The 26,806-nt window shown below is 47.1% G+C and overlaps 1 protein-coding gene across 8 annotated transcripts in view; it reads left to right on the top strand.

Moving 5' to 3' along the window:
• Nucleotides 1–26,806, top strand: part of PDZD2 (PDZ domain containing 2) — a 474,581-nt gene that overhangs the window by 435,519 nt on the left and 12,256 nt on the right. For 6 of the 8 annotated variants that reach the window (XM_032135867.2, XM_058430034.1, XM_058430037.1 and 3 more), the window contains 8 exons: nucleotides 700–734; nucleotides 1,473–1,629; nucleotides 3,138–3,949; nucleotides 6,748–6,892; nucleotides 16,281–20,298; nucleotides 21,733–21,850; nucleotides 24,951–25,052; nucleotides 26,040–26,310. In XM_032135867.2, coding sequence (XP_031991758.1) covers nucleotides 700–734; nucleotides 1,473–1,629; nucleotides 3,138–3,949; nucleotides 6,748–6,892; nucleotides 16,281–20,298; nucleotides 21,733–21,850; nucleotides 24,951–25,052; nucleotides 26,040–26,310 — 5,658 coding nt within the window. The remainder of the gene's footprint in view (nucleotides 1–699; nucleotides 735–1,472; nucleotides 1,630–3,137; nucleotides 3,950–6,747; nucleotides 6,893–16,280; nucleotides 20,299–21,732; nucleotides 21,851–24,950; nucleotides 25,053–26,039; nucleotides 26,311–26,806) is intronic. The other 2 variants (XM_058430033.1, XM_058430032.1) reach the window with 2 other exon arrangements.

Consider the following 26,806-nt stretch of genomic DNA (forward strand, 5'->3'; position numbering starts at 1 on the left):
CCAGCTGGGTGCCATGGCTCACGCCTATAATCCCAGCACTTTGGGAGGCCAAGGCGGGCGGATCACCTGAATTCTGGAGTTCGAGACCAGCCTGACCAACATGGAGAAACCCCATCTCTGCTAAAAATACAAAAGTAGCCGGGTGTGGTGGCGCATGCCTGTAATCCCAGCTACTCGGGAGGCTGAGACAGGAGAATTGCTTGAACCCGGGAGGCGGAGGTTGCAGTGAGCCAAGATCATGCCATTGCACTCCAGCCTGGGCAACAAGAGTCCAACTCCGTCTCAAAATAAATAAATATCCAGCTCCGTGGGGTCAGATCAGTCAACATTTCTGCTCTGTAGATTGAAGAAGGGAGACAAGACACATCCAGTCGTACATTATATGATGTATATGAAAGTTGATGTGTGGGTAGGATAAAACACTTTGGAAATTCAGAAGAAATTACTTCTAACTGGGATCATCATGCAGGTAGTAGCATCTGAGTTAGGGCTTGAAGCATCATGGCAGATGGGATGGGGATGAGGATCAGGTACCCAGGTAGACTGCATGCACATCTAACCCTGTGCATGCAGCGCATCATCAAGCAAAGGGAGTTTTGTTTACTGTGTTTGCCACCTGCTTTGCTAGTTAAGGATGTGAGCCTATTTGTGACTTGAGCTTTATTGTTTTGACAATATGGTGAATTTTCCCTCCAACAGGTACCCCCTTGAAGAGTCCCTCTCTTGCAAAAAAGGTGAGTCAAGGTGAACTGCTACCTGCCTCCCTCAGCTGGACCACAAACCAATTCCTGGAGCCCACAAGTCAAGCCTGAGGGCCCAGTCCCTGTTTCTGCCCATGAGTCATTTTTGCCACTTTATACAGGAAATCGCAACAATGCTCATTTGAGAATAGATGCAAAAATGTGTGTTTCTTTTGCTAAACACTTATCCAGCAAAAGAATAGAGCAACAAAATAAAAGAACTGAACTACAGTTTGCAAAATAACTTTTCAAACTGCTCCATAATAAAGCAGCGTGAGTCAGGACTCAGGGCTTTAAGGAGGCCATGGAATCTTCCTCAGCTAGGCTCTTGATGAGTCTCAGTGCACTGGGGTGCAGGATTCAAACTCCCCTGGTTTTTGTTCACCATTTGGCTGGACTGGTTGGCTTGAATCACATATGGCTTTCCCATCGCATGCCCCCAGGGTTTTTCCTGGGATGGCTGATGTGTTGCTGCTGTGGCTTTTCCGATCATTGCCAAAAATTTAGCCAAAAACATAAAGTCTCCAAAAACATCGGCAGCAGTCACCTTTTTATTCATTAGTTGTCAATGTAGCCGTTCTGAGGTAAATGGAGGTTGGTGTTTACTATCACAGCTATTTCAAGTGACTGTGGATTAGAACGAAGTGTTCCTGGAAAGATAGGACGTAATAACCCTTGAAAATCTGCTTCTGCTGTGTTTCCTTAGTTATCAAATGTTTTCTTCTTCAACAGGACTCCCTTATTTCTGAATCTGAACTCTCCCAGTACTTTGCCCACAATGTCCCTGGCCCCTTGTCAGACTTCATGGTGGCCGGTTCTGAGGACGAGGATCACCCAGGAAGTGGCTGCAGCACATCAGAGGAGGGCAGCCTGCCTCCCAGCACCTCCAGTAAGCAGGGGCGCCCCAGAGGGCCTGGGCTCTGCATTCCAGTCAGCAGTGACTGGTTTCCACCTCTATGCTGGCGGCTACAATGGTTTAACTACCCTGGTGCTGCAATATGAGAAAAGAGCTGGAGACCAGGCCGGGCGCAGTGGCTCATGCCTGTAATCCTAGCACTTGGGGAGGCCAAGGCAGGGGGATCACCTGAGGTCAGGAGTTCAAGACTAGCCTGGCTAACATGGCGAAACCCCATCTCTACTAAAAATACAAAAATTAGCCAAGCATGGTGGCACGCGCCTGTAATCCCAGCTACTCGGGAGGCTGAGTGGGGAGAATTGCTTGAACCTGGAGAGACAGAGGTTGCAGTGAGCTGAGATCGCACCATTAGACAATGCTGTACCCTGAGAGTTTACTCTTGGAAAATGCAGCCACTGTCAGTGACAGGCCACTCAGTTACTCAGTAAATGGGCTGGATGCACATGCTATAGCCAGGGGTGGATGGTGGCTAAACCAGACCTCCTTTCAATGCCATTTACATAATGTAGTCTTGAATTTTATGGCATCAAATCAGGATGGGCAACCTGATGCCCTTACATTTTAGGGAATCCAGCCAAATTCCAGGTCCCTTGCCTTACAGGCCCTAGCTTCATTCTTTGTAGAAGGCTGTAAATTAAAGATGGAGAACTCATAAGAGACATATTATCAAAAGGTTTTTTTAAAAATCTCATTGATGTATCTATTCGAGATAATATGAGATGATAATCTGATATGATCCATACTGATTTCTCAGACTCCTTTCTGCTGGTGAGGTTTCCTCTTAATTTCTAACATCTGAAGAAGAAAATCCCCTTGTTTTAGGAGAGGCAGGCAGCGACCACTCTGACTCATTCGGAGCTATCGATGAGCTTGCTCTGTTCTTATAGAAACATTTCAAGCTGCAAACGTGTAATTTTTCACTACATTTAACAAGATATAAAAATCATTGCAGATTCAGGTTGGCATTGTTCTAGAGTATCTTTGAGACATAGGACAGTTCAGGCTACAAGCGCTCATGTGCGTGTCAATCAAGCCTCCCTTTCTGCAGATGAAGGAAGGACCTCAAGGGCAAAGAAGGCAGCCCAGGTGTGTGGGACATGCCATCAGTCCCCAGGCATCCTTCTATGGAGGAATTCTCAGCAGCATTTAGGTTAAACCCTAACAATGTGTTAGATAATCATGGAGGTGGAAGAATTAAGTTTCTGTCTTCCGACAGCACATATGTTTGAGTTAATCCAGAGGTTGGGGTTTAAGAAAAGGGGGTGGGGGTAGGTCAGTAGGGAAAAGAGAAAGCCCGCTTGTCTACTCCATATAGCCTCCAGAAAGCCATGTTGCCTAGGCCTTGTGTCCAGTGGCCGCGGCTGTGTGTCTGGTGTTAGTGAATGTGGAAATGCTTATGCGTAATGATGGGGTCAGATGATACAACAGGGCCAAGCGGGAAGCTCAATTTCACTTGACTTTTCTTTCCCCACCTCCGCCAGCACACAAGGAGCCTGGAAAACCCAGAGCCAACAGCCTCGTGACTCTTGGGAGCCATCGGGCCTCTGGGCTCTTCCACAAGCAGGTGACAGTTGCCAGACAAGCCAGTCTCCCCGGAAGCCCACAGGCCCTCCGAAACCCTCTCCTCCGCCAGAGGAAGGTAGGCTGCTATGATGCCAACGATGCCAGTGATGAGGAAGAATTTGACAGAGAAGTGGACTGCATTTCACTCCCAGGGGCCCTCCCGGGTCCCATCAGGCCTCTGTCAGAGGATGACCCGAGGCGTGTCTTAATTTCCTCTTCCAAGGGCATGGATGTCCACAACCAAGAGGAACGACCCCGGAAAACACTGGTGAGCAAGGCCATCTCGGCACCTCTTCTTGGTAGCTCAGTGGACTTAGAGGAGAGTATCCCAGAGGGCATGGTGGATGCTGCTTCCCACGCAGCCAACCTCACGGACTCTGCAGAGGCCCGCAAGGGGAGCCCTGGAAGCTGGTGGAAGAAGGAACTGTCAGGATCAAGTAGCGCACCCAAATTGGAATACACAGTCCATACAGACACCCGGAGTCCGACGAACACTGGGAGCCCCAGATCCCCCCAGCAGAAAAATGAAGGCCTGGGCCCCAGGCACAGACCAGTGGCCAGGGTCAGCCCCCACTGCAAGAGATCCGAGGCTGAGGCCAGGCCCAGTGGCTCAGAGACAGTGAACCTGACTGGCAGAGCCAATGATCCATGCAATCTGGACTCGAGAGTCCAGGCCACTTCTGTCAAAGTGACTGTCGCTGGCTTTCAGCCAGGTGGAGCTGTGGAGAAGGTAACTGACTTTCTCTTAGTTACTTGGAATGGAAGTGCATGAATATGTGTGAGTGAAGGTGGAGTCTGTTGTAAAGCATGGGTAAGCTGCCAGTGGGAAAGGATGATGGCTGGAGAATTATCTTTCAACAGAGTCAATCACTTAAATACCTGGACTGCTTGGGAGCTTTTTTTTTTTTTTGGAGATGGAGTTTTGCTCTGTCACCCAGGCTGGAGTGCAGTGGCGCAATCTCAGCTCACTGCAACCTCCGCCTCCCAGGTTCAAGCGATTGTCCTGTCTCAGCCTCCCGAGGAGCTGGGACTACAGGCGCACACCACCATGCCTGGCTAATTTTTGTATTTTTTAGTAGAGACATGGTTTCACCATATTGGTCAGGCTGGTCTCGAACTCCTGGCCTCAGGTGATCCACCTGCCTCGGCCTCCTAAAGTGCTGGGATTACATGCGTGAGCCACCGCACCCAGCCTAGGGAGCTTATTAACGTATCAGCAGGTTGTTAGTCATGAGATCATTTGGCCAGAAGATACTATAGAATCTCTGTCTTACCTGTACACGGCGCCTGTGGCTAATGATGGAAAGGCATTGTGGCACAGGGAAAGTAAAACCATGGGCCTGGCATGAGCTCCACCACTGACTAGTTGGCACTGGTCGAGTTACAACTTGGGCAAGTTATTAAACATTTCTGAGCTTAGTTCTCTGGGCGGGTGCTCTCTGCCCTGGTCATCTCACAGAGCTGGAGGGACCATCAAATATATGTTAACAGTGATTCCCTCCAGCTGATAAGGTTATGAGTGATCCTTACATTTTCCCAAATTTCTACATTGGTTATATATAATTATAGCCACTCATAACCCTGCTGTGGCATCATATGGAATAACAGGGATGCATTCACTTAGAAATTTAGAATGCACCACATTAAATGCAAGTTAATATTGGTTATGTTACTACTTGGTTATGAGTATGTTAGAATTATCAAATTGTCCATTTTTAAAAATTTTCAATATACGTCTACTTTATCAAGGAGACAATATGAGAAATCAATGTTGTTTATAATCTCCTTAACATAAATAACTTCTCTCTCTCGCTGAACAAAGAATCTGAGATGACTTATAAAGCCATATTATTACAGATGTGTGTTCAAGTGGTTTATATAAACATATATGTCAATAGACCTGGAAAATGCTGTCATAAAAACTATACCAGGCAAAAGTCGTTTTTTTAACCTTATTTTTGTTTTAATAGAAATGCACATCTGTTTTCCTTCTCCTCAAATATCATATTTTACCTCCAAGCACTACCTGTGTTTTAAAATATAATGTTTGGCCGTTGGGTAAATTTCTTCTTTTAAAAAGCATTGGCCAGGCACAGTGGCTCATGCCTGTAATCCCACCACTTTGGGATGCTGAGGCAGGTGGATCACCTGAGGTCTGGAATTCGAGACCAGCCTGGCCAACATGGCAAAGCCCCGTCTCTAATAAAAATACAAAAATCAGTCAGGTGTGGTGGTGTGCACCTGTAATCCCAGCTACTCGGGAGTCTGAGGCAGGAGAATCGCTTGAACTCAGGAGGTGGAGGTTGCAGTGAGCTGAGATCGTGCCACTGTACTCCAGCCTGGGTGACAGAGCAAGACTCTGTCTCAAAAAAAAAAATTATCACAAGTTTTGGATAACTGTATAAAGGCAAATTAGGATTTTTATTCATAATAATTTATATCTATTAAAATAAGAGTTTTTGTAATTCTAAATACTCTCAGAATGAACTTTTGAGCAGCATTTGAAACTTGTACAACAAGACTAATTTTTCTCATAAAAATTTTAGTTACAAAATTTGATTTTATTTATTTATGTCTGAGAAAGAAAATAGAATGGATTGCTATAAAGTATATATCCTCAAATATTGGAAGAAAAAACCTTCCTCTTTTGGTAAATGAGTTATATTCTGTTTTTATTTACTACTTGATTTAAATTGAAGTGAAATTCATATAACATGAAATTAACCATTTTGAAATGTACAGTTCAATGGCACTTAGTACATTCACAATGCAATATGACCCACCACCTCTGTCTAGTTCTGAAACTTCTCTACTGTTTTTATGTTACATTTGTGTTACTAATAAATAGAAAATTAACTGAGTTAAACCCTATCTAGGTTTCCCTCAGCTGGTAACTGACATTTTATGAAAAGATTTCTTACCAAAGCTGCTGAAAGACACATTACCCCTCTCACCTCTGTGCTCTGCTGCCACCTTCGGGCCACTTTATGACTCACAATGGATACATTTCAGATGAATCTGTTAGTTTTAGAATTTCATTGCATTGAATGTTAGGTAGAAGAACGGAAGAGAAAGTAATGGACACTTAGCCAAAGTGAAGTCTTGAAATATGAAATGTCAATTTCCTTTATCCAGATTCGTTCATTCCCTCAGTACCAAACTAAGGAGTTAGTGTTATAGTCTTGGATATCTCTATGCAATCTAATGACAATACCATACATCTGTCTAGCCTTGTATGTGCTGTTTTTATAACTGTTCTCATTTAATTGTCTTCTTTTAAGCTCTATGAGTAAGACTGGGAATGTTTTATCCCCATTTTAGAGTTGAAAAAATGGAGGCTTGGGGGAAGAATGATAAGACCATTTAATTCCTAGCAGACCTTAAACCCACAATCTGGATCTACTGGCTCCTAGTCCAGGGCTCCTTTGCCTTTTACTAAACTAGCTCTGCTCTCTGTATATGATCTCGTCTTACGGTGCAGAAAGCCTGAAAGCTATTTCAAGTGGCTTGTGGTTGTCATTGTGCCAGGAATCTCTGGGAAAGCTGACCACTGGAGATGCTTGTGTCTCTACCAACTGTGAACTAGCCAGTGCTCTGTCCCACCCGGATGCCAGCCACCTCACAGAGAACCTGCCCAAAGCTGCACCAGAGCTGGGGCAACCACCCATGACTGGTAAGATTATTTTCCCATTTGTTAATCTTAAAGTAGGTGGGGAGATAACCTAATAAAAGCATTATACAGGCCACGTGCAGTGGCTCACACCTGTAATCCCAGCACTCTGGGAGGCCGAGGTCAGGAGTTTGAGACCAGCCTGGCCAACATGGTGAAACCCCATCTCTACAAAAAATATAAAAATTAGCTGGGCGTGGTGGCGTGCACCTGTAATCTCAGCTACTTGGGAGGCTGAGGCAGGAGAATTGCTTGAACTGGGTAGGCGGAGGTTGCAGTGAGCCAAGGTGGCGCCATTGCACTCCAGCCTGGGCGACAAGAGCAAGACTCCATCAAAAAAAAAAAAAAAAAGAAAGAAAGAAAATTGATATTTTTAAGGAGAAAAATCCTTTACACAAATTAACATTTAAATACTGCCTGCATTTAGCACCTTTACTATATCATTGTGCCTAAACTCATCGTTTTCATGCCATGTTGAATACATCCATTTTCAGTCAGTTGACCCTTTTTACCCTTTTGTGACACCAACAAGACATAAGATGAATCAAAAGGACTTCCCACCCATCAAAATCTCAGCACTCTGCCTATGTGAAATCAAATGCACTGAGAAATGGCAACAAAAACCTCCACAAAGGACAAGTGAAATGATACTGAAAACCCACACATAAGTGTTGATGAGAGATTAAGTAACATCGTGGAGGCAGAAATCATCTCAGTATTTATTTAGGGGCTGGGTGCGGTGGCTCACGCCTGTAATCCCAGCACTTTGGGAAGCTGAGGCAAGTAGATCCACGAGGTCAGGAGTTCAAGACCAGCCTGGCCAACATAGTGAAACCCCGTCTCTACTAAAAAGACAAAAAAATTAGCTGGGCATGGCGGAGCGCACTTATAATACCAGCTACTCAGGAGGCTGAGGCAGCAGAATTGCTTGAACCCGGGAGGTGGAGGTTGCAGTGAGCCGAGATCATGCCATTGTACTCCAGCCTGGGCTATACAGCGAAACTGTGTCTCAAAATTAAAAAAAAAAAAAAAGGCAATTAGCTAGATGTGGTGGCATGTGTCTGTACTTGGGAGGCTAAGACAGGAGGGTTACTTGAACCTAGGAGTTTGAGACCGCAGTGAGCTATGATCACGCCACTACACTCCAGCCTGGGTGACAGAAGTAAACCCAATCTCTGGGGGAAAAAAAAAAGTGTGTGGGGTGTGTGTGTGCGTGTAAAATTTGGCTACCCATCATCTAGCAGTTGAACAAAATAATACTGTAAAACATGATTTTTAAAAATCAACTGAATTAAGTGACTTTGCTTCCTTGTTAGTGGAGACCTTTATTGAAAATTTGGATTCTGGTGGGGCGTGGTGGCTCATCATGCCTGTAATCCCAGCACTTTGGGATGCCAAGGTGGGCGGATCACTTGAGGGTCAGGAGTTCTAGACCAGCCTGGCCAACATAGTGAAACCTCGCCTCTACTAAACATAAAAAAAGTATCGGGCGTGGTGGCGCATGCCTGTAATCCTAGCTACTCAGGAGGCTGAGACACGAGAATTGCTTGAACCCAGAAGGCAGAGGTTGCAGTGAGCTGAGATTGTGCCATTGTGCCACTGCACTCCAGCCTGGGGGACAGAGTGAGACTCTGTCTCAAAAAAAAAAAAAAAAAAAGGAAATTTGGATTCTAAACTTGCACTCTGTGGGTAGGGGACACTCTTCTCAGTGGCTGGTGATGACGTGATCCCACTTGTCGAGCTCTGTGGGAGTCCCAGCAGTCCTCCGCAGCTGTCGGCTGGTTGTTACTCTCAGCGCCTGCCTTCTGATTGGTTAGCAAACTACGGTGGTAGACAGAAAAAAGATAGCCTTACTTGTTAGGGCTGTCCTATAAAATAAAAATGTGGGCCGGGCGTGGTGGCTCACACCTGTAATCCCAGTACTTTGGGAGGCTGAGGCGGGTGGATACCCTGAGGTCAGGAGTTTGAGACCAGCCTGGCCAACATGGTGAAACCCAGTCTCTACTAAAAATACAAAACAAAATTAGCTAGGCATGTTGGCGGGTGCCTGTATTCCCAGCTACTTGGGAGGCTGAGGCAGGTGAATCGTTTAAACCCAGGAGGCGGAGGTTGCAGTGAGCTGAGATTGAGCCATCGCACTCCAGCCTGGGCAAAAAGAGCGAGACTCCGTCTCAAAAAAAAAAAAAAAAAGAAAAGAAAAAAGTGAAACCCCAGAATATCCCATACCCTGATGGCTACTCACAGAAAAAATACAGGCCCCTGATGTCTTTGTTCTGTGATCCGAGGCTCTTTGTTCCTTTGTTAGTGATGAGACTGTTACTGTGGTTTCTGGTTTGTCTTTAGGGTTCACATTCACTTGCTGGACAAACACCAACAGGCATTTTTTTGTTAGCAATTTGACTTTACTGCAAAGAGTGTTAAAAAGGGTTCTATTTGGCCGGGTGCAGTGGCTCACGCCTGTAATCCCAGCACTTTGGGAGGCCGAGGCGGGCGGATCACAAGGTTAGGAGATCGAGACCATCCTGGCTAACACAGTGAAACTCCATCTCCATTAACAATACAAAAAATTAGCCAGGCGTGGTGGTGGGCGCCCGTAGTCCCAACTACTCGGGAAGCTGAGGCAGGAGAATGGTGTGAACCCGGGAGGTGGAGCTTGCAGTAAGCTGAGATCACGCCACTGCACTCCAGCCTGGGCGACAGAGCGAAACTCCGTCTCAAAAAAAAAAAGGCTGCGGGGGGGTTCTATTTGAGGGAGATGAAGTTACATTGAGGCAGCCTTCAATGTCACCTTTCAAAGTAAGGCTTCATTTGAGGCCAGCATCTTCATACATTTTAAGAGTGCATGTTCTACATAATGGTTGTCTGGAAGTTTTCTTGGAATCCAGATTTGCTTTGGAATGGAAGAGGGACAGCAAAGGGTTTTTTTCACTAAACCAACATTTCCTATTTGCAACCTCATGCAGAACATTCTTTCCTTTCTTGCCACTGAGGAATTTCTTATTCTAGGTAGGCCAGTTTTCATCAATACTGAGGTTTTCATCAGTGATAGAAAATGTGGTACATATACACTATGGAATACTATGCAGCCATAAAAAGGAATGGGATCATGTCCTTTGCAGGGACATGGATGGAGTTGGAAGCCATTATCCTCAGCAAACTAACACAGAAACAGAAAACCAAACACCACATGTTCTTACTTATAAGTGGGAGCTGAACAATGAGAACACATGGACACAGGGAGGGGAACATCACACACTGGAGCCTGTTGCGGATGTGGGCGGAGGGAGAGCATCAGGATCAATAGCTAATGCATGCGGGGCTTAACACCTAGGTCACGGGTTGATAGGTGCAGCAAACCACCATGGCACACATTTCCCTATGTAACAAACCTGCATATCCTGCACATGTATCCCAGAACTTAAAAAAAAAAATACTGCGGGTTTGTACCTTAAGTAAGTGGGTTTCTGCGTGTCAAGTTCTCTTGTGTTATAGTGTAGAGAGAATTTCATCTCCCAGCCCTGTGCTCCCTGGAGCTCTGTGCACCTCTGTGACCATACTGACCCCGGCGGGTGCACATGTTTGGATGCTTTTCTGCCTCGCCCTCTCTGGATTTCCCACAGATGAGCCTTGAGAAAGGTGTAACTGTGTGTCCCTTACACCCACTGAGCAGCCAGGAATGCTAGACCAGGAACTGATTATATTTAACAGGCAATAATATATGTGCTATATTTAATTAACATGTCGAAACAAAATATATGAGTTACCATTTAATTCTTTAAGGGTCCTCGTCAGGATTGATCGAGTTGCAATGACACACTGGCACCCCTCAAGGGCTTTTGGGGTGTATCTGAAATACTCAATTTCCTGATCTCCAAAAGATTTTAGAGCTTCTGTCTCCTTTTGTTTAGATATTTCTCTCTCCTTTCCAATGAAAAGGCTATCTGTGACTAGTTGGTCCTGCTGAGTACTTGAGTGCTGGTAGCAGTTCTTCTTCCAGTGTTATTACAAATAGCTTAGCTGCTTTCCAATATGTAAGAAGGATGTTCTTCAAAACATACCTTTGTTTATTTTGTTTTGTTTTGTTTTGTGGTGGAGTCTCGCTCTGTCGCCCAGGCTGGAGTGCAGTTGCGTGATCTCGGCTCACTGCATGCTCTGCCTCCCAGGTTCACGCCATTCTCCTGCCTCAGCCTCCCGAGTAGCTGGGACTACAGGCGTCCACCACCACGCCCGGCTAATTTTTTTGTATTTTTAGTAGAGATGGAGTTTCACCATGTTAGGATGGTCTCAATCTCCTGACCTCGTGATCCGCCCACCTCGGCCTCCCAAAGTGCTGGGATCACAGGCGTGAGCCACCACACCTGGCATATCTTTGTTTTGTTTTTTTTTGAGACAGAGTCTCCCTCTGTCACCCAGGCTGGAGTGCAATGGCGCGATCTTGGCTCACTGCAACCTCTGCCTCCAGGGTTCAAGTGATTCTCCTGCCTCAGCCTCCTGAGTAGCTTGGATTACAGGCGCCCACCACGACGCTCGGCCAATTTTTGTGTTTTTAGTGGAGATGGGGATTCACTATGTTGGCCAGGCTGGTCTCGAACTCCTGACCTCAAGTGATCTGCCCGCCTCAGCCTCCCAAAGTGCTGCGATTACAGGTATAAGCTGCTGCGCCTAGCCAAAACATACCTTTTTTAAAACTGAAATATCCAAAAATGCATAAGTGATCAAAGAAGGAATACCTTATCATTAAAAAATAATCCTCAATATTCCAAAATGACCCGTACACAGCACGGTGGTTAAGCACACAGGTGCATACGCAGGCTGCCAGGGCTCATATCTGAGCCCCAACATTTGACCAGGGAAGGGACCTTGGATTAGTCACTGTTGTCCTAAGTTACACACCTCATGGGGTTGTTGAGGAAGAATCAATAACATTTTCATGTGTAGCATTTGGAACACAATCTAGTACTTAATATGTTGAATAAGTTACATTATGTGTGTGTATGTGATTTTCCTAAGAGAAACATATATGTGTGTATATATCTGCCTAGCATATAATACACATTCAGTAAGATACATGTGTGTGTATATATGTGTGTGTATATATTCCTATACACATGATTTTCCTAAGAAAGTTTTAGAAACTTTAGAAACACAGGCGCAAATGGCTGACCAAGATGTGTTGATTGTGAGGTTTGATTTTTAGAGCCATTTAGCTTTCTGGCAGCAATTGACTCTGTCTGTTAAAGGGTGGCTCTTGGAAACCAGAATGAGAGGAGGTGGTAGCTGTTGGAAAAGCTGTCAAAGCTGTTGTGAGAAACTCAAGCAGTGTGGGGAATCCAGGCCCCTTGTTTGTCACTAAATGTTTAACTCTGTTATGAACGGGATACATGTTTATTCTAGAAACTTAAGAAATTACAATTGAGAGGGAAGTTTTGAAAGATAGCATAAAAATCACCTAAGCCCAAGAGAAAAACCTCTGTTAATATTTTGGTCTGTATCATTTGAGTCTTGTGTGTACATGGGTGTGAATAAATATATAGTCCTGTGCTTTTTTTGTCTTTTTGCCAAAAAAAAAAAAAAAAAAAACCCACTGTGGTAGTCACCAGTACCTAACAACCTTTTTAAACCTCATACATCCACACAAAATAATATTTGAGCAGCCTGCTGGCATCAGTAAGACTGCTCCTCAGCCCATGGGCCTGACCTAGCAGGCTGTCTGTCCCTCACACTGACAACTCTGGTGTCAGCACACCCGTAGCCTACTCTAGGAAACCGCACTGCTATCCTGCATGGCCCTTCTACACCCGACATCACTTGGAGAGGCTGCTGGGCCTTCCACCCCACGGATGTGCTGTCACGAGTCAGCCTTCCTCCCATGACTGGGCATTTCGAAGGTTTCCAGAGGAAAGGTGGTCTTGAAAGGCAACAACCAGAGGCTGCCTCAGTGTAACCTCATCTCCCTCAAATGAAGACCTTTTAAGTTACAGACTTTGCAATAAAGTCAAATTGCTAACATGAATTGCCCATTTAGGTTTATTCAGTGAGCAAATATGAAATTTATTTATTTTTGAGACGGATTCTTGCTCTGTCGCTCAGGCTGGATGGAGTACAGTGGCTTGATCTCGGCTCACTGCAACCTCCACCTCCCAGGTTCAGACAGTTCTGCCTCAGCCTCCCGAGCAGGTAGGATTACAGATGTGCACCACCACACCCAGCTAATTTTTGTATTTTTAGTAGAGATGGGATTTCACCATGTTGGCCAGGCTGGTTTCGAACTCCTGACCTCAAGTGATCTGCCTGCCTCAGCATCCCAAAGTGCTGGGATGACATGCATGAGCTACCGCCCACGGCCTGAATATGAAATTTAAAAACAGACTTTAAATCCCCTCCTTTTGTATCATTGCTACTCCCCCCCACCACCCCCACTACTGCCCATATTTGCTGTCACCAGAAGCAGGAACATTATGCTTAAGGGGAAGTTCAAAAAAGGTTGAGCCGAGAAGGAGAAGAGCACGTGGCTTTGAGTCTTGGCAGGCGCCTGGCCTTCCACAGTGGCCTGGAAAGCTAGTGCGGTCTCCATGGGGATCTCGACAATCCAGCCTTGTTATTGCCAAGGGCTCTCCATGCAGAGGCCACATAGTCAGGGTTTAGGCGGTAGCATGGGCTGTGGAGCCAGCTTCCTGGGGCGACCGCTGGCTCTGCCACCTGTGAACTCTGACCTCAGACACATCGCTTAACCACGCTGTTTCTCCATCCTCATCCTTCCAATGCAGATGGTCACGGGACATACCTCAGTGTTAGGAGGAAAATTAAATGTATGCAAAACTCTTAGCACAGTGTTAACTCCTTAATTATTGGAAAACCTCTTAGCACAGTGCTGAGTCCTAATAATTAGTTCTTAATTATTCACATAGCAAGGTCAGGAGGTTTAAAAAAATGCAATTAAGATGATTTTATCTGAGAGCTGTGGAACGAACATAATATTTGGGGAAGAGTTGGTTTGACTTAATTCTCAAACCAAGAGCTTTCATGGAACTTCATTTTTCACTCCACCTTCAGACCCATAGTTCCTAAGAAAATAGCTTTGTTCTTTTTGATGCCAGGTTTTTTTTCCCTGTTGCAAGATGCTGTGTGTCTGAGGTGGAAGATTAGCCCAAGACTACGCAGGGCCTTATGAAGAGGCACTTTCAGGAGTGAGTGGCTGTTGGAAGCCACCTCCTAGATGACTTCCCACTGTCCACTGGCACACATCCCCTTGCCCTGCCTCCTCCAAGATTTCAGGCTCTTTCTTGCTTCTCTGCTTTCATTCTGTTGCCTTTTTTTTTTTTTTTTTTTTGAGACGGAGTCTTGCTCTGTTGCCCAGGCTTGAAGGCAGTGGTGCAATCTCAGCTCACTGCTCTCTACCTCCTGGGTTCAAGTGATTCTCGTGCCTCAGCCTCCCAAGTAGCTGGGATTACAGGTGCGCACCACCATGCCTGGCTAATTTTTTCATAGAGATAGGGTTTCACCACGTTGGCCAAGCTGGTCTTGAACTCCTGACCTCAAGTGATCTGCCTGCCTTGGCCTCCCAAAGTGCTGGGATTACAGGCGTGATCCACCACGCCCAGCCGCCTTTTTTTTTTTTTAATTTGACACATAATTGTACATACTTATGGAGCACAAAGTGGTACTTCAATACATGTATACGTTGTGCAATGATTAAATCAGGGTAATTAGCGTATCCATCACATCAAATGTATCATGTCTTTGCGGTAGGAACATCTGAAATTCTCTCTTCTAGCTATTTCAATAAATGCAATACCTTATTATTATTATTATTTTTTAAGACGGAGTCTTGCTCTGTTGCTCATGCTGGAATACAATGGCACAATCTTGGCTCACTGCAACTCTGCCTCCCAGGTTCAAGCGATTCTCCTGCCTCAGCCTCACAAGTAGCTGGGATTACAGGCATGTGCCACCACGCTCGGCTAATTTTTGTACTTTTAGTAGAGACGGGAATTTCACCATGTTGGCCAGGCTGGTCTCGAACTCTTGACCTCAGGTGATCCACCCGCCTCGGCCTCCCAAAGTGCTGGGATTACAGGTGTGAGCCACCATGCCCAGCCCTGTTGTTGTTGTTGTTGTTGTTTTTAAACTCAAACTGCCTTGGCTATTCAGAGTCCTTTGTAGTTCCATGCACATTTTACAACTGTTTTTTTTTTTTTTTATTTCTGTAAAAAATGTCATTGGAATTTTGGTAGGAATTGTACCGAATCTATAGAAGACTTTGGGTAGTATGGACATTTTAACGGTCCTCTTCCATTGTCTTCCTCACCTTCCTCTTCCTCACTCTCTGGCCAAACTCCCCTTATCAGCCCCATTCAAGTCCCCACCTCCTCTGTCAAGGCTTCCTGGGATAATCTGGCTTCTCACTCTCCCACTCCTCTGAATTCGTCAAGACAGCCAGAGCTCGGTGTAGACCTGTATCCCAGCTTTCGTATTCTGTATGTTTTCCCTAGTTAGCCTCAGCCCCTGCACTAAAAAGGATGCCTCTTGAGCTCAGCACTTGGACTGTTTTACACTGAAGTACATCATTCATATCCCCCAGTGTGAGCCAAACCCACACATCACTGGCCAGATGCTGGGACTGAGAGGGCCACGAGGGCCTTGCTGCATCCACACAGGAGTAGGGAACCGAATAGAACAAGAGCCTGACGCCTGCGGCTTTGCCATCAGAGGGTGAATGGCATAAAGAGACCCAAGTGTGCAATGATTAAATCAGGGTAATTAGCATATCCATCATATCAAATGTATCATTTCTTTGTGGTAGGAACATCCGCCAGAAAATGGGCAAACAATGTTTCTTCTGCCGGTAATTGGTTCCTTTAGTGTCTAAACAGGGGGTGGTTTTGTCGTGTGGGTACTCTATAATTTTAGAGAGAAAACCAGAAAGACAAGAAGGGCCTCCATTTAGGCCACAGAATGCCTTTTTTTTTTTTTTTTTTTTTTTCTTTGCCCAGGCTGCAGTGCAATGGCACGTTCTCGGCTCACTGCAACCTCCGCCTCCCAGGTTCAAGCGATTCTCCTGCCTCAGCCTCCCAAGTAGCTGGGATTACAGGTGCCCACCACCATGCCCAGCTAATTTTTTTTTTTTTTAGTGGAGATGGGGTTTCACCATGTTGGCCAGGCTGGTCTCAAACTCCTGACCTCAGGTGATCCACCTGCCTTGGCCTCCCAAAGTGCTGGGATTACAGGGATGAGCTACCACGCCCGGCTTTCCGAAAAAGAAAAAAATATTTGAGATTGTTTATAATTTTCCAGTTTTTAATAATTGAGGGGCTGCTTTCTCATATTTTCCCTTTTATCTCCCCTACAACCTCTCCTGTGTATGTACCTTCTGTTTACATTCTCCACATAGAACTGGACAGCTCCTCAGACCTCATCTCTTCCCCAGGGAAGAAGGGGGCGGCTCATCCTGACCCCAGCAAGACCTCTGTAGACACAGGGCAAGTCAGTCGGCCGGAGAATCCCAGCCAGCCTGCATCGCCCAGGGTCGCCAAGTGCAAGGCCAGGTCTCCAGTCAGGCTCCCCCATGAGGGCAGCCCCTCCCTGGGGGAGAAAGCAGCGGCTCCCCCTGACTACAGCAAGACTCGATCAGCATTGGAAACCAGCACACCCCACAATACCAGGAAGGCAGCTGCCCTCAGGGGAGCGGGAGCTGGGGCAGAGGGAATGACACCAGCTGGTGCTGTCCTGCCAGGAGACCCCCTCACATCCCAGAAGCAAAGACAGGGAGCTCCAGGTAACCACAGTAAGGCTCTGGAAATGACAGGAATCCATGCACCTGAAAGCTCCCAGGAGCCTTCCCTGCTGGAGGGAGCAGATTCTGTATCCTCAAGGGCACCGCAGGCCAGCCTCTCCCTGCTGCCATCCACTGACAACACCAAAGAAGCATGTGGCCGTGTCTTGGGGCACTGCTGCCCGGCGGGGAGTAGAGAGAGCCCTGTGACGGACATTGACAGCTTCATCAAGGAGTTGGATGCTTCTGCAGCGAGGTCTCCGTCTTCCCAGACGGGGGACAGTGGCTGTCAGGAGGGCAGTGCTCAGGGCCGCCCACCAGCCGGGGCTGGAGGTGGGAGCTCCTGCCGTGCCGAGCCAGTCCCGGGGGGCCAGACCTCCTCCCCGAGGAGGGCCTGGGCTGCTAGTGCCCCCCCTCACCCACAGTGGGCCTCCCAGCCTTCGGTTTTAGATTCAATTAATCCCGACAAACATTTTACTGTGAACAAAAACTTTCTGAGCAACTACTCTAGAAATTTTAGCAGTTTTCATGAAGACAGCACCTCCCTATCAGGCCTGGGTGACAGCACGGAGCCATCTCTGTCATCCATGTATGGCGATGCTGAGGATTCTTCTTCTGACCCTGAGTCACTCACCGAAGCCCCACGAGCTTCCGCCAGGGATGGCTGGTCCCCTCCTCGTTCCCGTGTGTCTTTGCACAAGGAAGATCCTTCGGACTCAGAAGAGGAACAGATTGAGATTTGTTCCACAAATGGCTGCTCAAATCCACCCTCGAGTCCTGCTCATCTTCCCACCCAGGCTGCCATCTGTCCTGCCTCAGCCAAAGTCCTGTCATTAAAATACCGCACTCCGAGAGAGTCGGTGGCCAGTCCCCGTGAGAAGGCTGCCTGCTTGCCAGGCTCACACACTTCAGGCCCAGACTCTTCCCAGCCATCTTCACTCTTGGAGATGAGCTCTCAGGAGCATGAAACTCATGCGGACATAAGCACTTCACAGAACCACAGGCCCTCGTGTGCAGAAGAAACCACGGAAGTCACCAGCGCTAGCTCAGCCATGGAAAACAGTCAGCTGTCTAAAGTAGCCAGGCATTTTCACAGTCCGCCCATCATTCTCAGCTCCCCTAACATGGTAAATGGCTTAGAACATGACCTGCTAGATGACGAAACCCTGAATCAATGCGAAAGTGCGGACGTCCCTAAGAATGGAGAATCTGTTTTGGAAAACCTCCACATCTCTGAAAGTCAAGACCTGGATGACTTGCTACAGAAACCAAAAATGATCGCTAGGAGGCCCATCATGGCCTGGTTTAAAGAAATAAATAAACATAACCAAGGCACACATTTGAAGAGCAAAACCGAGAAGGAACAATCTCTGATGCCTGCCAAAAGTCCCGACTCCAAGATTCAGATGGCGAGTTCAAGCCAAAAAAAGGGTGTTGCTGTGCCTCATAGCCCTCCTCAGCCGAAAACAAATCTGGAAAATAAGGACCTGTCTAAGAAGACTCCGGCAGAAATGCTTCTGACTAATGGTCAGAAGCCAAAGTGTGGTCCGAAGCTGAAGAGGCTCAGCCTCAAGGGCAAGGCCAAAGTCAACTGTGAGGCCCCTGCTGCGAACGCCGTGAAGGTTGCGGGGACGGACCACAGGAAACCCTTGATCTCACCCCCGACCTCCCACAAAACACTTTCTAAGGTGGTGTCACAGCGGCTCCATGTAGCCGACCACGAGGACCCTGACAGAAACAACACAGCTGCTCCCAGGTCCCCCCAGTGTGTTCTGGAAAGCAAGCCACCTCTTGCCACCTCTGGGCCAGTGAAACCCTCGGTGTCTGACACAAGCATCAGGACATTCGTCTCGCCCCTGGCCCCTCCCAAGCCTCTTCCTGAGCAAGGCATGTGGAGCAGGTTCCACGTGGCTGTCCTCTCTGAACCCGACAGAGGTTGCCCAGCCACTCCTAAATCTCCTAAGTGTAGAGCAGAGGGCAGGGCGCCCCGTGCTGACTCTGGGCCGGTGAGTCCCGCAGCATCTAGGAACGGCATGTCCGTGGCAGGGAACAGACAGAGCGAGCCGCGCCTGGCCAGCCACGTGGACTCGGCAGCAGACACAACCCAACCCAGGCCGACTGGCGAAAAAGGAGGCAACATAATGGCCAGCGATCGCCTCGAAAGAACAAACCAGCTGAAAATCGTGGAGATTTCTGCTGAAACAGTGTCAAAGACTGTATGTGGTAACAAGCCAGCTGAAAGTGACAGACGGGGAGCGTGCTTGGCCCAGGGCAACTGTCTGGAGAAGAGTGAAATCAGGCTCTGTCACCAGGTCGCAGAATCATCCACAAGTCATCCATCCTCCCTCCCGTCTCATGCCTCCCAGGCGGAGCAGGAAATGTCACGATCATTCAGCGTGGCGAAACTGGCGTCCTCCTCCTCCTCCCCTCAAACGCCCATTAGAAAGGCAGATTCCTCCCAGGGAAAATCAAGCCTGATGTCAGACTCCCTAGGGGTGCCCAGAAACAGCATTCCAGGGGGCCCCTCGGGGGAGGACCATCTCTTCTTCACCCCAAGGCCAGCAACCAGGACCTACTCCATGCCAGCCCAGTTCTCAAGCCATTTTGGACGGGAGGGTCACCCCCCACACAGCCTGGGTCGCTCTCCGCGGGACAGCCAGGTCCCTGTGACAAGCAATGTTGTCCCCGAGGCAAAGGCATCCAGAGGTGGTCTTCCCAGCCTGGCTAACGGACAGGGCATATATAGTGTAAAGCCACTGCTGGAAACATCGAGGAATCTTCCAGCCACAGATGAAGGGGATATCATTTCAGTCCAGGAGACGAGCTGCCTAGTCACAGACAAAATCAAAGTCACCAGACGACACTACTGCTATGAGCAGAACTGGCCCCACGAATCTACCTCATTTTTCTCTGTGAAGCAGCGGATCAAGTCTTTTGAGAACCTGGCCAATGCTGACCGGCCTGTAGCCAAGTCCGGGGCTTCCCCATTTTTGTCGGTGAGCTCCAAGCCTCCCATTGGGAGGCGGTCTTCCGGCAGCATTGTTTCCGGGAGCCTGGGCCACCCAGGTGACGCAGCAGCAAGGTTGTTGAGACGCAGCTTGAGTTCCTGCAGCGAAAACCAAAGTGAAGCCGGCACCCTCCTGCCCCAGATGGCTAAGTCTCCCTCAAGCATGATGCTGACCATCTCTCGGCAGAACCCACCAGAGACCAGTAGCAAGGGCTCTGATCCGGAACTAAAGAAATCACTTGGTCCTTTGGGAATTCCCACCCCAACGATGACCCCGGCTTCTCCCGTTAAGAGGAACAAGTCCTCTGTGCGCCACACGCAACCCTCGCCCGTGTCCCGCTCCAAGCTCCAGGAGCTGAGAGCCTTGAGCATGCCTGACCTTGACAAGCTCTGCAGTGAGGATTACTCAGCAGGGCCGAGTGCCGTGCTCTTCAAAACTGAGCTGGAGATCACCCCCAGGAGGTCACCTGGCCCTCCTGCTGGAGGCGTTTCGTGTCCCGAGAAGGGCGGGAACAGGGCCTGTCCAGGAGGAAGTGGCCCTAAAACCAGTGCTGCTGAGACACCCAGTTCAGCCAGTGATATGGGTGAAGCTGCCCAGGATCTGCCTTTTAGAAGAAGCTGGTCAGTTAAGTAAGTATCTGCCCCCCACTTTTGTCTCAGATAAACTTGTTTCATTTTGGAATAGTTTTAGATTTATAGAAAAGTTGCAAAGATAATGCAGAGTTCTCACTTACTTTTTTTTTTTTTTTGAGATGGAGTCTCGCTCCATTGCCCAGGTTGGAGTACAATGGCGTGATCTCGGCTCACTGCAAACTCCGCCTTCCGGGTTCAAGTGATTCTCCTGCCTCAGCCTCCTGAGTAGCTGGGATTACAGGCACCCGCCACCATGCCTGGCTAAGTTTTGTATTTTTAATAGAGATGGGGTTTCACCATGTTGGTCAGGCTGGTCTCAAACTCCTAACCTCGTGATCCGCCTGCCTCGGCCTCCCAAAGTGCTGGGATTATAGGCGTGAGCCACTGTGCCCAGCTCCCACTTACTTCTTACCCACTCTTCTTAGTGTTCACATCTCTCATAACCACGGTCCATTTGTCAAAGTAAGAAATTAATGTTGGAACAACACCATTAACTACAGACTTCATTCAGATTTTGCTGAATAAATTCTGCTAATACCGTTTTTCTGTTCCAGGATCCAGGATACCACATTGCATTTTAGCTCCCTTGGTTTTTAATATCACTGCCGGAAAAAGTAAAAGTGCCTTCAGGGAAACATGTTTACCAAAGTCTTGCTCTGAGGAGAGGCTTCTAGAGGACATGGCACTTAAGCAAAAGCAACATGAGAGGGGGGTGCAGGGGAAAAGAGAGCACAGCACAGAGAGGAGTTTGGACCTTCGGAGGTAGCTGGAGTTAAACAGAGAATTTCTAACATATTTTAAAATATTTCACTTGAGGTCAGGCGTGGTGGCTCACGCCTGTAATCCCAGCACTTTAGGAGGCAAAGCTGGGCGGATCACTTAAGGTGAGGAGTTCAAGACCAGCCTGGCCATCATGGTGAAACCCCATCTCTACTAAAAATATAAAAATTAGCTGGGTGTGGTGGCAGGCGCCTGTAATCCCAGCCACTCAGGAGGCTGAGGCAGGAGAATCGCTTGAACCCAGGAGGCTGATGTTGCAGCGAGCTGAGATTGCATCACTGCACTCCAGCCTGGGCAACAGAATAAGACTCCATCTCAAAAACAATAAAAATAAAAATATTTCACTTGAACCTATGTATTGAATATTTTAAAATATGTCAGAAGTGTGCTGTTAAGCTCCAGCATTGGTCCCATAACTTCTTGAGGGGATCTCTGAATTCATAGCAGTTCCCCTTGCCATTGGCAGTGAATGACATTTCTGTTCAGCACTCAGGATTTATTCTTCCATTAGTTTGGAATGGAAGTTGTGACCAAAAGAGAGCAGAAAATACCTGCAATATAGTAGAAAGGAGATCATTTTAAATGCATTCTTATAAAATGAAGAAATTGCTTTTTTCTTTAATGTTCTTCAAATATATTTATATTATTTAGTTTGGATCAACTTCTAGTCTCAGCGGGGGACCAGCAAAGATTACAGTCTGTTTTATCGTCAGTGGGGTCGAAATCTACCATCCTAACTCTCATTCAGGAAGCGAAAGCACAATCAGAGGTGAGTGAAACACAGAAAGCTCAGGAACATGAATTGCGGCTGCATGAGTGCCCGGGTATGTGCCACCCGCCCAGAGAGCCCGCCCCAAGTCCTGGAGGAGGACTGCCTTGGGTTGCGAGGTTCACAGCTCAGTCTGACTTAGGCCTCATGTGCTGCTAGCTAGCTTCAGAAGCTAGACCTTGTCTTCAGTGTTCAGGTGCCAGATGGGTGTCACTGCTGTTTTCATCCCCCAAGTAGCAACTAGTTACCATTCTTTCAACTCCTATGTGTGGAGTTTGTTTGCAGAGAGTCCTCAAAGCAGAGTGAGGCATCTCGGAAATATTGCAGAATGACCTCAAGTACCTCTCACCACCTAACTGGACATAAACTAGTCAAGGGAGCCACCTGCTGGTGAGAGAAGAGTTACATTGGTGTAGTCCCGCCCTTGCCCTGAAACGGGGTGGACCCTTGAACAACATGAGGGTTGGGGCACTGACCTTCGTGCAGTGGAAAATCCGCATATAACTTTTTACTCCCCCCAAAACTTAACTACTAACAACCTACTGTTGACCGGAAACCTTACCGATAACATAAACAGTCAATTAACACAAGTTTTGTCGGTTATATGTATTATATACTGTCTTCTTACAACAACGTAAGTTAGAGATAATAGAACGTTATTAAGAAAATCCTAAGAGGCCAGGTGCAGTGGCTTACACCTGTAATCTCAGAACTTTGGGAGGCCAAGACGGGCAGATCACTTGAGGTCAGGAGTTCAAGACTAGCCTGGCCAATATGGTGAAACCCTGTCTCTACTAAAAATACAAAAATTAGCTGGGCATGGTGGTGGGTGCCTGTAGTCTCAGCTACTTAGGAGGCTGAGGCAAGAGGATTGCTTGAACTTGGGAGGCAGAGGTTGACATGAGCTAAGATTGCACCACTGCATTCCAGCCTGGGTGACAGAGCAAGACTTCATCTCAATTAAAAAAAAAAATCAGAAAGTGTATTTACTATTCATTAAGTGGAGTGGCTCATCATAAAGGGCTTCATCCTTGTCATTTTCACACTGAGTAGGCTGAGAAGGAGGGAGGGGTTGGTCTTGCTGTCTCAAGGATAAAGAGGCAGAAGAAACCCCGAGTGTGAGTGGACCTGTGCAGTTTGAGCCCGTGTTGTTCAAACATCACCTGTAGAAGAGCATCTGAACCCTGGAGTACAAGGAATTACAAATAAAATCTTTCAGTAAATCAGTTGTGACAATAAACATTGACAGAAGAAACCATAGGTTCACATCTGGGATACTAATCTGAAGATCAATTTCTTGGGGCTATACATAGAGATTTGAACCCTAGCGAATGAATATTTTCTATTTAGAGAAATAAATATGAATGTTTCTTTAGTGGTAGTATACCTGGGTCACTGAAGTCATCTAAGAATGCTGTTCCAGAAATTCAAATATAGAGGGGTGTGTGGTTTCTCAGCCAACGACCAGCCTTGGCACCTAGTAAGGAGTTGGCCAGGATGTGAGGAGAGAGGTTGGAATAGAGGAGACCAGTCCCTTCGGGTTCTACTCCCTTATGATTCTCAGCCGCTGGTTTGGGTCTGTGCAGTTAAGAAATGCCTTGACAGGAGGATCATTTGAGGCCAGGAGTTCGAGACCAGCCTCATCAACATAGACCCTCATCTCTCAAAAAAAAAAAAATAAATAAAAAATAAATTTAAAAAATTAGCCAGGTGTGGTGGTATATTCCTGTAGTCCTACCTACATGGGAATCTGAAGCAGGAGTATCACTTGGGCCCAGCAGTGTGAGGCTCAGTGAGCTATGATCGTGCCAGTGCACTCCAGCCTGGGTGACAGAGCAAGACCCTGTCTCTAAAAGAAAAACAAAATGTCTTGAGATGCTAAGCACTTCTGCTTTCAGTAAAAGGGAATAGCCCCTCATCTCTCTTCCTCCTCCCACTTGTTATTACAATAAGGAAGGATTTCATATGTGAAAGTCTCACTCTGAGACCACCAGTCAAGGGGGCACAGGTGGGGTCACACATTGCCAGGCCCCCTTTGCCCCAGACATTCTAGTGTTGGATGAAATGTCAGAGGAGAAGACCAGACTGTCCAGCCAACCACAAGCAACATGTACATCTTCAGGGACCTCAAACAAAGCAGTGCGGCCAGCATGCCACAGTGCTGCCCGAGGGAGGCTTATTCTAGGGCCTTCCTCACCCCCTGCTACTCACGCTCACCACGAGGCAGGGTTGTGGTTTGGTTTGAAGATCATTCCCTTTCTTATTTTCTCACTGTCTTCAGAGAGGAGCATTGAGCAGGGCTATCCTTACTCTGCCATCCTCAGTCTAGAAGTTTCCTGCCTTTTTCCATTGAGTATGGTTTGCAGGTACTAAAAATAGAACTGCACAAAACTATTTTTTGTGTCCTTGGCGGTGCTGTGAGAGATTTGAGGCTTCGAGGCTGAAAACAAACCCTGGCCTCCTGACTTCAACACACCCAAACCTTGGAGAGCTCTTGATGGGTGATCTGGCCACCCTGAGACTGTGCTGAGGCTCTCAGAGGCAAAATTTGGCCCAACAATCAGCTTCTACCATATCTGTGTCCTTAAACACCACTGGAAAAAATGTGAATACATTGAAATTTTTGTGATTTAACTTGTCCTGGAATGCAGGAGGGCCTCATTTTTTTTTTTTTGAAATGGAGTCTTGCTGTTGCCCAGGCTGGAATGCAGTGGCGCAATCTCAGCTCACTGCAAGCTCCACCTCCTGGGTTCACGCCATTCTCCTGCCTCAGCCTCCTGAGTAGCTGGGACTACAAGTGTGCACCACCACACCTGGCTAATTTTTGTAGAGACAGGGTTTTGCCACATTGCCCAGGCTGGTCTCGAACTCGGGCTCAAGAGATCTGCCTCCCTCGGCTTCCCAGAGTGTTGGGATTACAGGCATGAGCCACCACGCCTGGCTGAGAGTCAAAGAACCTTTAGGGTCTGCAGTGAAAAGCCCTTCCAAGAGGACTGACATCAGAGCTTCCTTACTCTTGGCACAAGGGGATATGTTTTTCTTTCTTTCTTAATTTTTTGCAGCTCCAGCTCAAGGGATAATTTTTGTTTGTTTTCACTAGAATAAAGAAGATGTTTGCTTCATAGTCTTGAATAGAAAAGAAGGCTCAGGTCTGGGATTCAGTGTGGCAGGAGGGACAGACGTGGAGCCAAAATCAATCACGGTAAGTGACAAAGTCATTAGGCTCTCAGGAAAATCCCCCCTTAAGCAGCCTCAGAATGTGATCATGTGATCAGGGCACAAATTCCAGTCAGCGGGTTCAGAGATTGCTGGGTTTCATTCCCAGCTACCAACATAAAAAGGGAGAAGTGGGAGAAGTAGTATGTAAGGTTTTCGCTGACAAAAGACAAGCATTTGTAACACAGAGCTGACATGTATAGGCCATTTCCAATCCCTATAAACACAATTCGCTATAGCCTTATAATTTACCTAAATATTTTAAGCAGTAGAAAACATTAGAATCAACTGGCCAAACTTGTGTTTATACAATTACTCCTTTCTCAAAAACAGTCACTCAAAATTTTACATCATTCAAAAGCCTTCAGGACCATCCAGAGGGTCACCTTCACTGCACGAGCCCAGGCCTCGTTCATCTTCGTATTCCCATTGCCTCCTGGATGCCAGGCCCACGTCAGACACTAACAAGAAGTTGAGATAAAAAATAAATGTGTGGAGACACTGGCATTGACATTTGTGATCCCTCCCCCGCACTGAATGTATGTTTTTTTTTTTATAAAGCAAGTATCTACCTTAGAAAGTTCCTTTACTACAAGACCCAGCACGGTGGCTCACGCCTGTAATCCCAGCACTTTGGGAGATCGAGGCGGGTGGATCACCTGAGGTCAGGGGTTTGAGACCAGCATGGCCAACATGGTGAAACCCCGTCTCTCCCAACAATACAAAAATTAACCTAGCATAGTGGTGTGTGCCTATAATCCCAGCTACTCAGGAGGCTGAGGCAGGAGAATTGCTTGAACCTGGGAGGCCGAGATTGCACCACTGTACTCCAGCCTGGGTGACAGAGCGAGACTCCCTCTCAAAAAATAAAAAGAACGTTCCTTTACTACAGATACGGAGTTAGTCAGTCTCCCTTCTACTGGAAATCATAAGTGGATCTGGTTTTTGTTCCCTTTTCCTTTCCTTGTCCCAGGTCCACAGGGTGTTTTCTCAGGGGGCGGCTTCTCAGGAAGGGACTTTGAACCGAGGGGATTTCCTTCTGTCAGTCAACGGCACCTCATTGGCTGGCTTAGCCCACGGGAATGTCCTGAAGGTTCTGCACCAGGCACAGCTGCACAAAGATGCCCTCGTGGTCATCAAGAAAGGGATGGATCAGCCCAGGCCCTCTGCCCGGCAGGAGCCTCCCACAGCCAATGGGAAGGGTTTGCTGTCCAGAAAGACCATCTCCCTGGAGGCTGGCATTGGTAAGATGATCATTTCAACAACCAGCAGGCTGTGAGCTACTGCAGAAAGAGGACATTCTGGTTGAACACGAAGGAAAATAACAGCTAACTTCTAGGTCTGAAAAATGAAATGTAGCGAAGTCTAGGGTGTTTGGATGCTTCTTACAAAAGCAGTATTACAAATAAATTAGAAAAAAATTAGAAAACTAGAAAACTTCCCCCAGTAGTTCAAGCTATACTGTGGAAGATTTAACACGACTGCGTAACAGTTGCCCTAAGTGTCCTAAGAAGGAATCTCTTTTATATTCACACCCTCTTGTTAGGACTGGTAAGGAAAACAGGAAACTATGTGATGGGGCAAGCAGTGTTGAAGGAGAAATTCCAGAACTAAGATTTATTCTTGGGAAACAGCAAGGTTGTATTCTTTCCTGGTTTAGAAGAACAGACGGAAATGAGGGGGCAAGAGTGTTTTGTGTCTGAAAACAGAAACTGCAGCCTTAGTCAACCAAGAAGAACT

The sequence above is a fragment of the Hylobates moloch genome, unplaced genomic scaffold (genome assembly GCF_009828535.3).
Source record: "Hylobates moloch isolate HMO894 unplaced genomic scaffold, HMol_V3 SCAFFOLD_17, whole genome shotgun sequence".
Lineage (NCBI taxonomy): Eukaryota > Metazoa > Chordata > Mammalia > Primates > Hylobatidae > Hylobates > Hylobates moloch.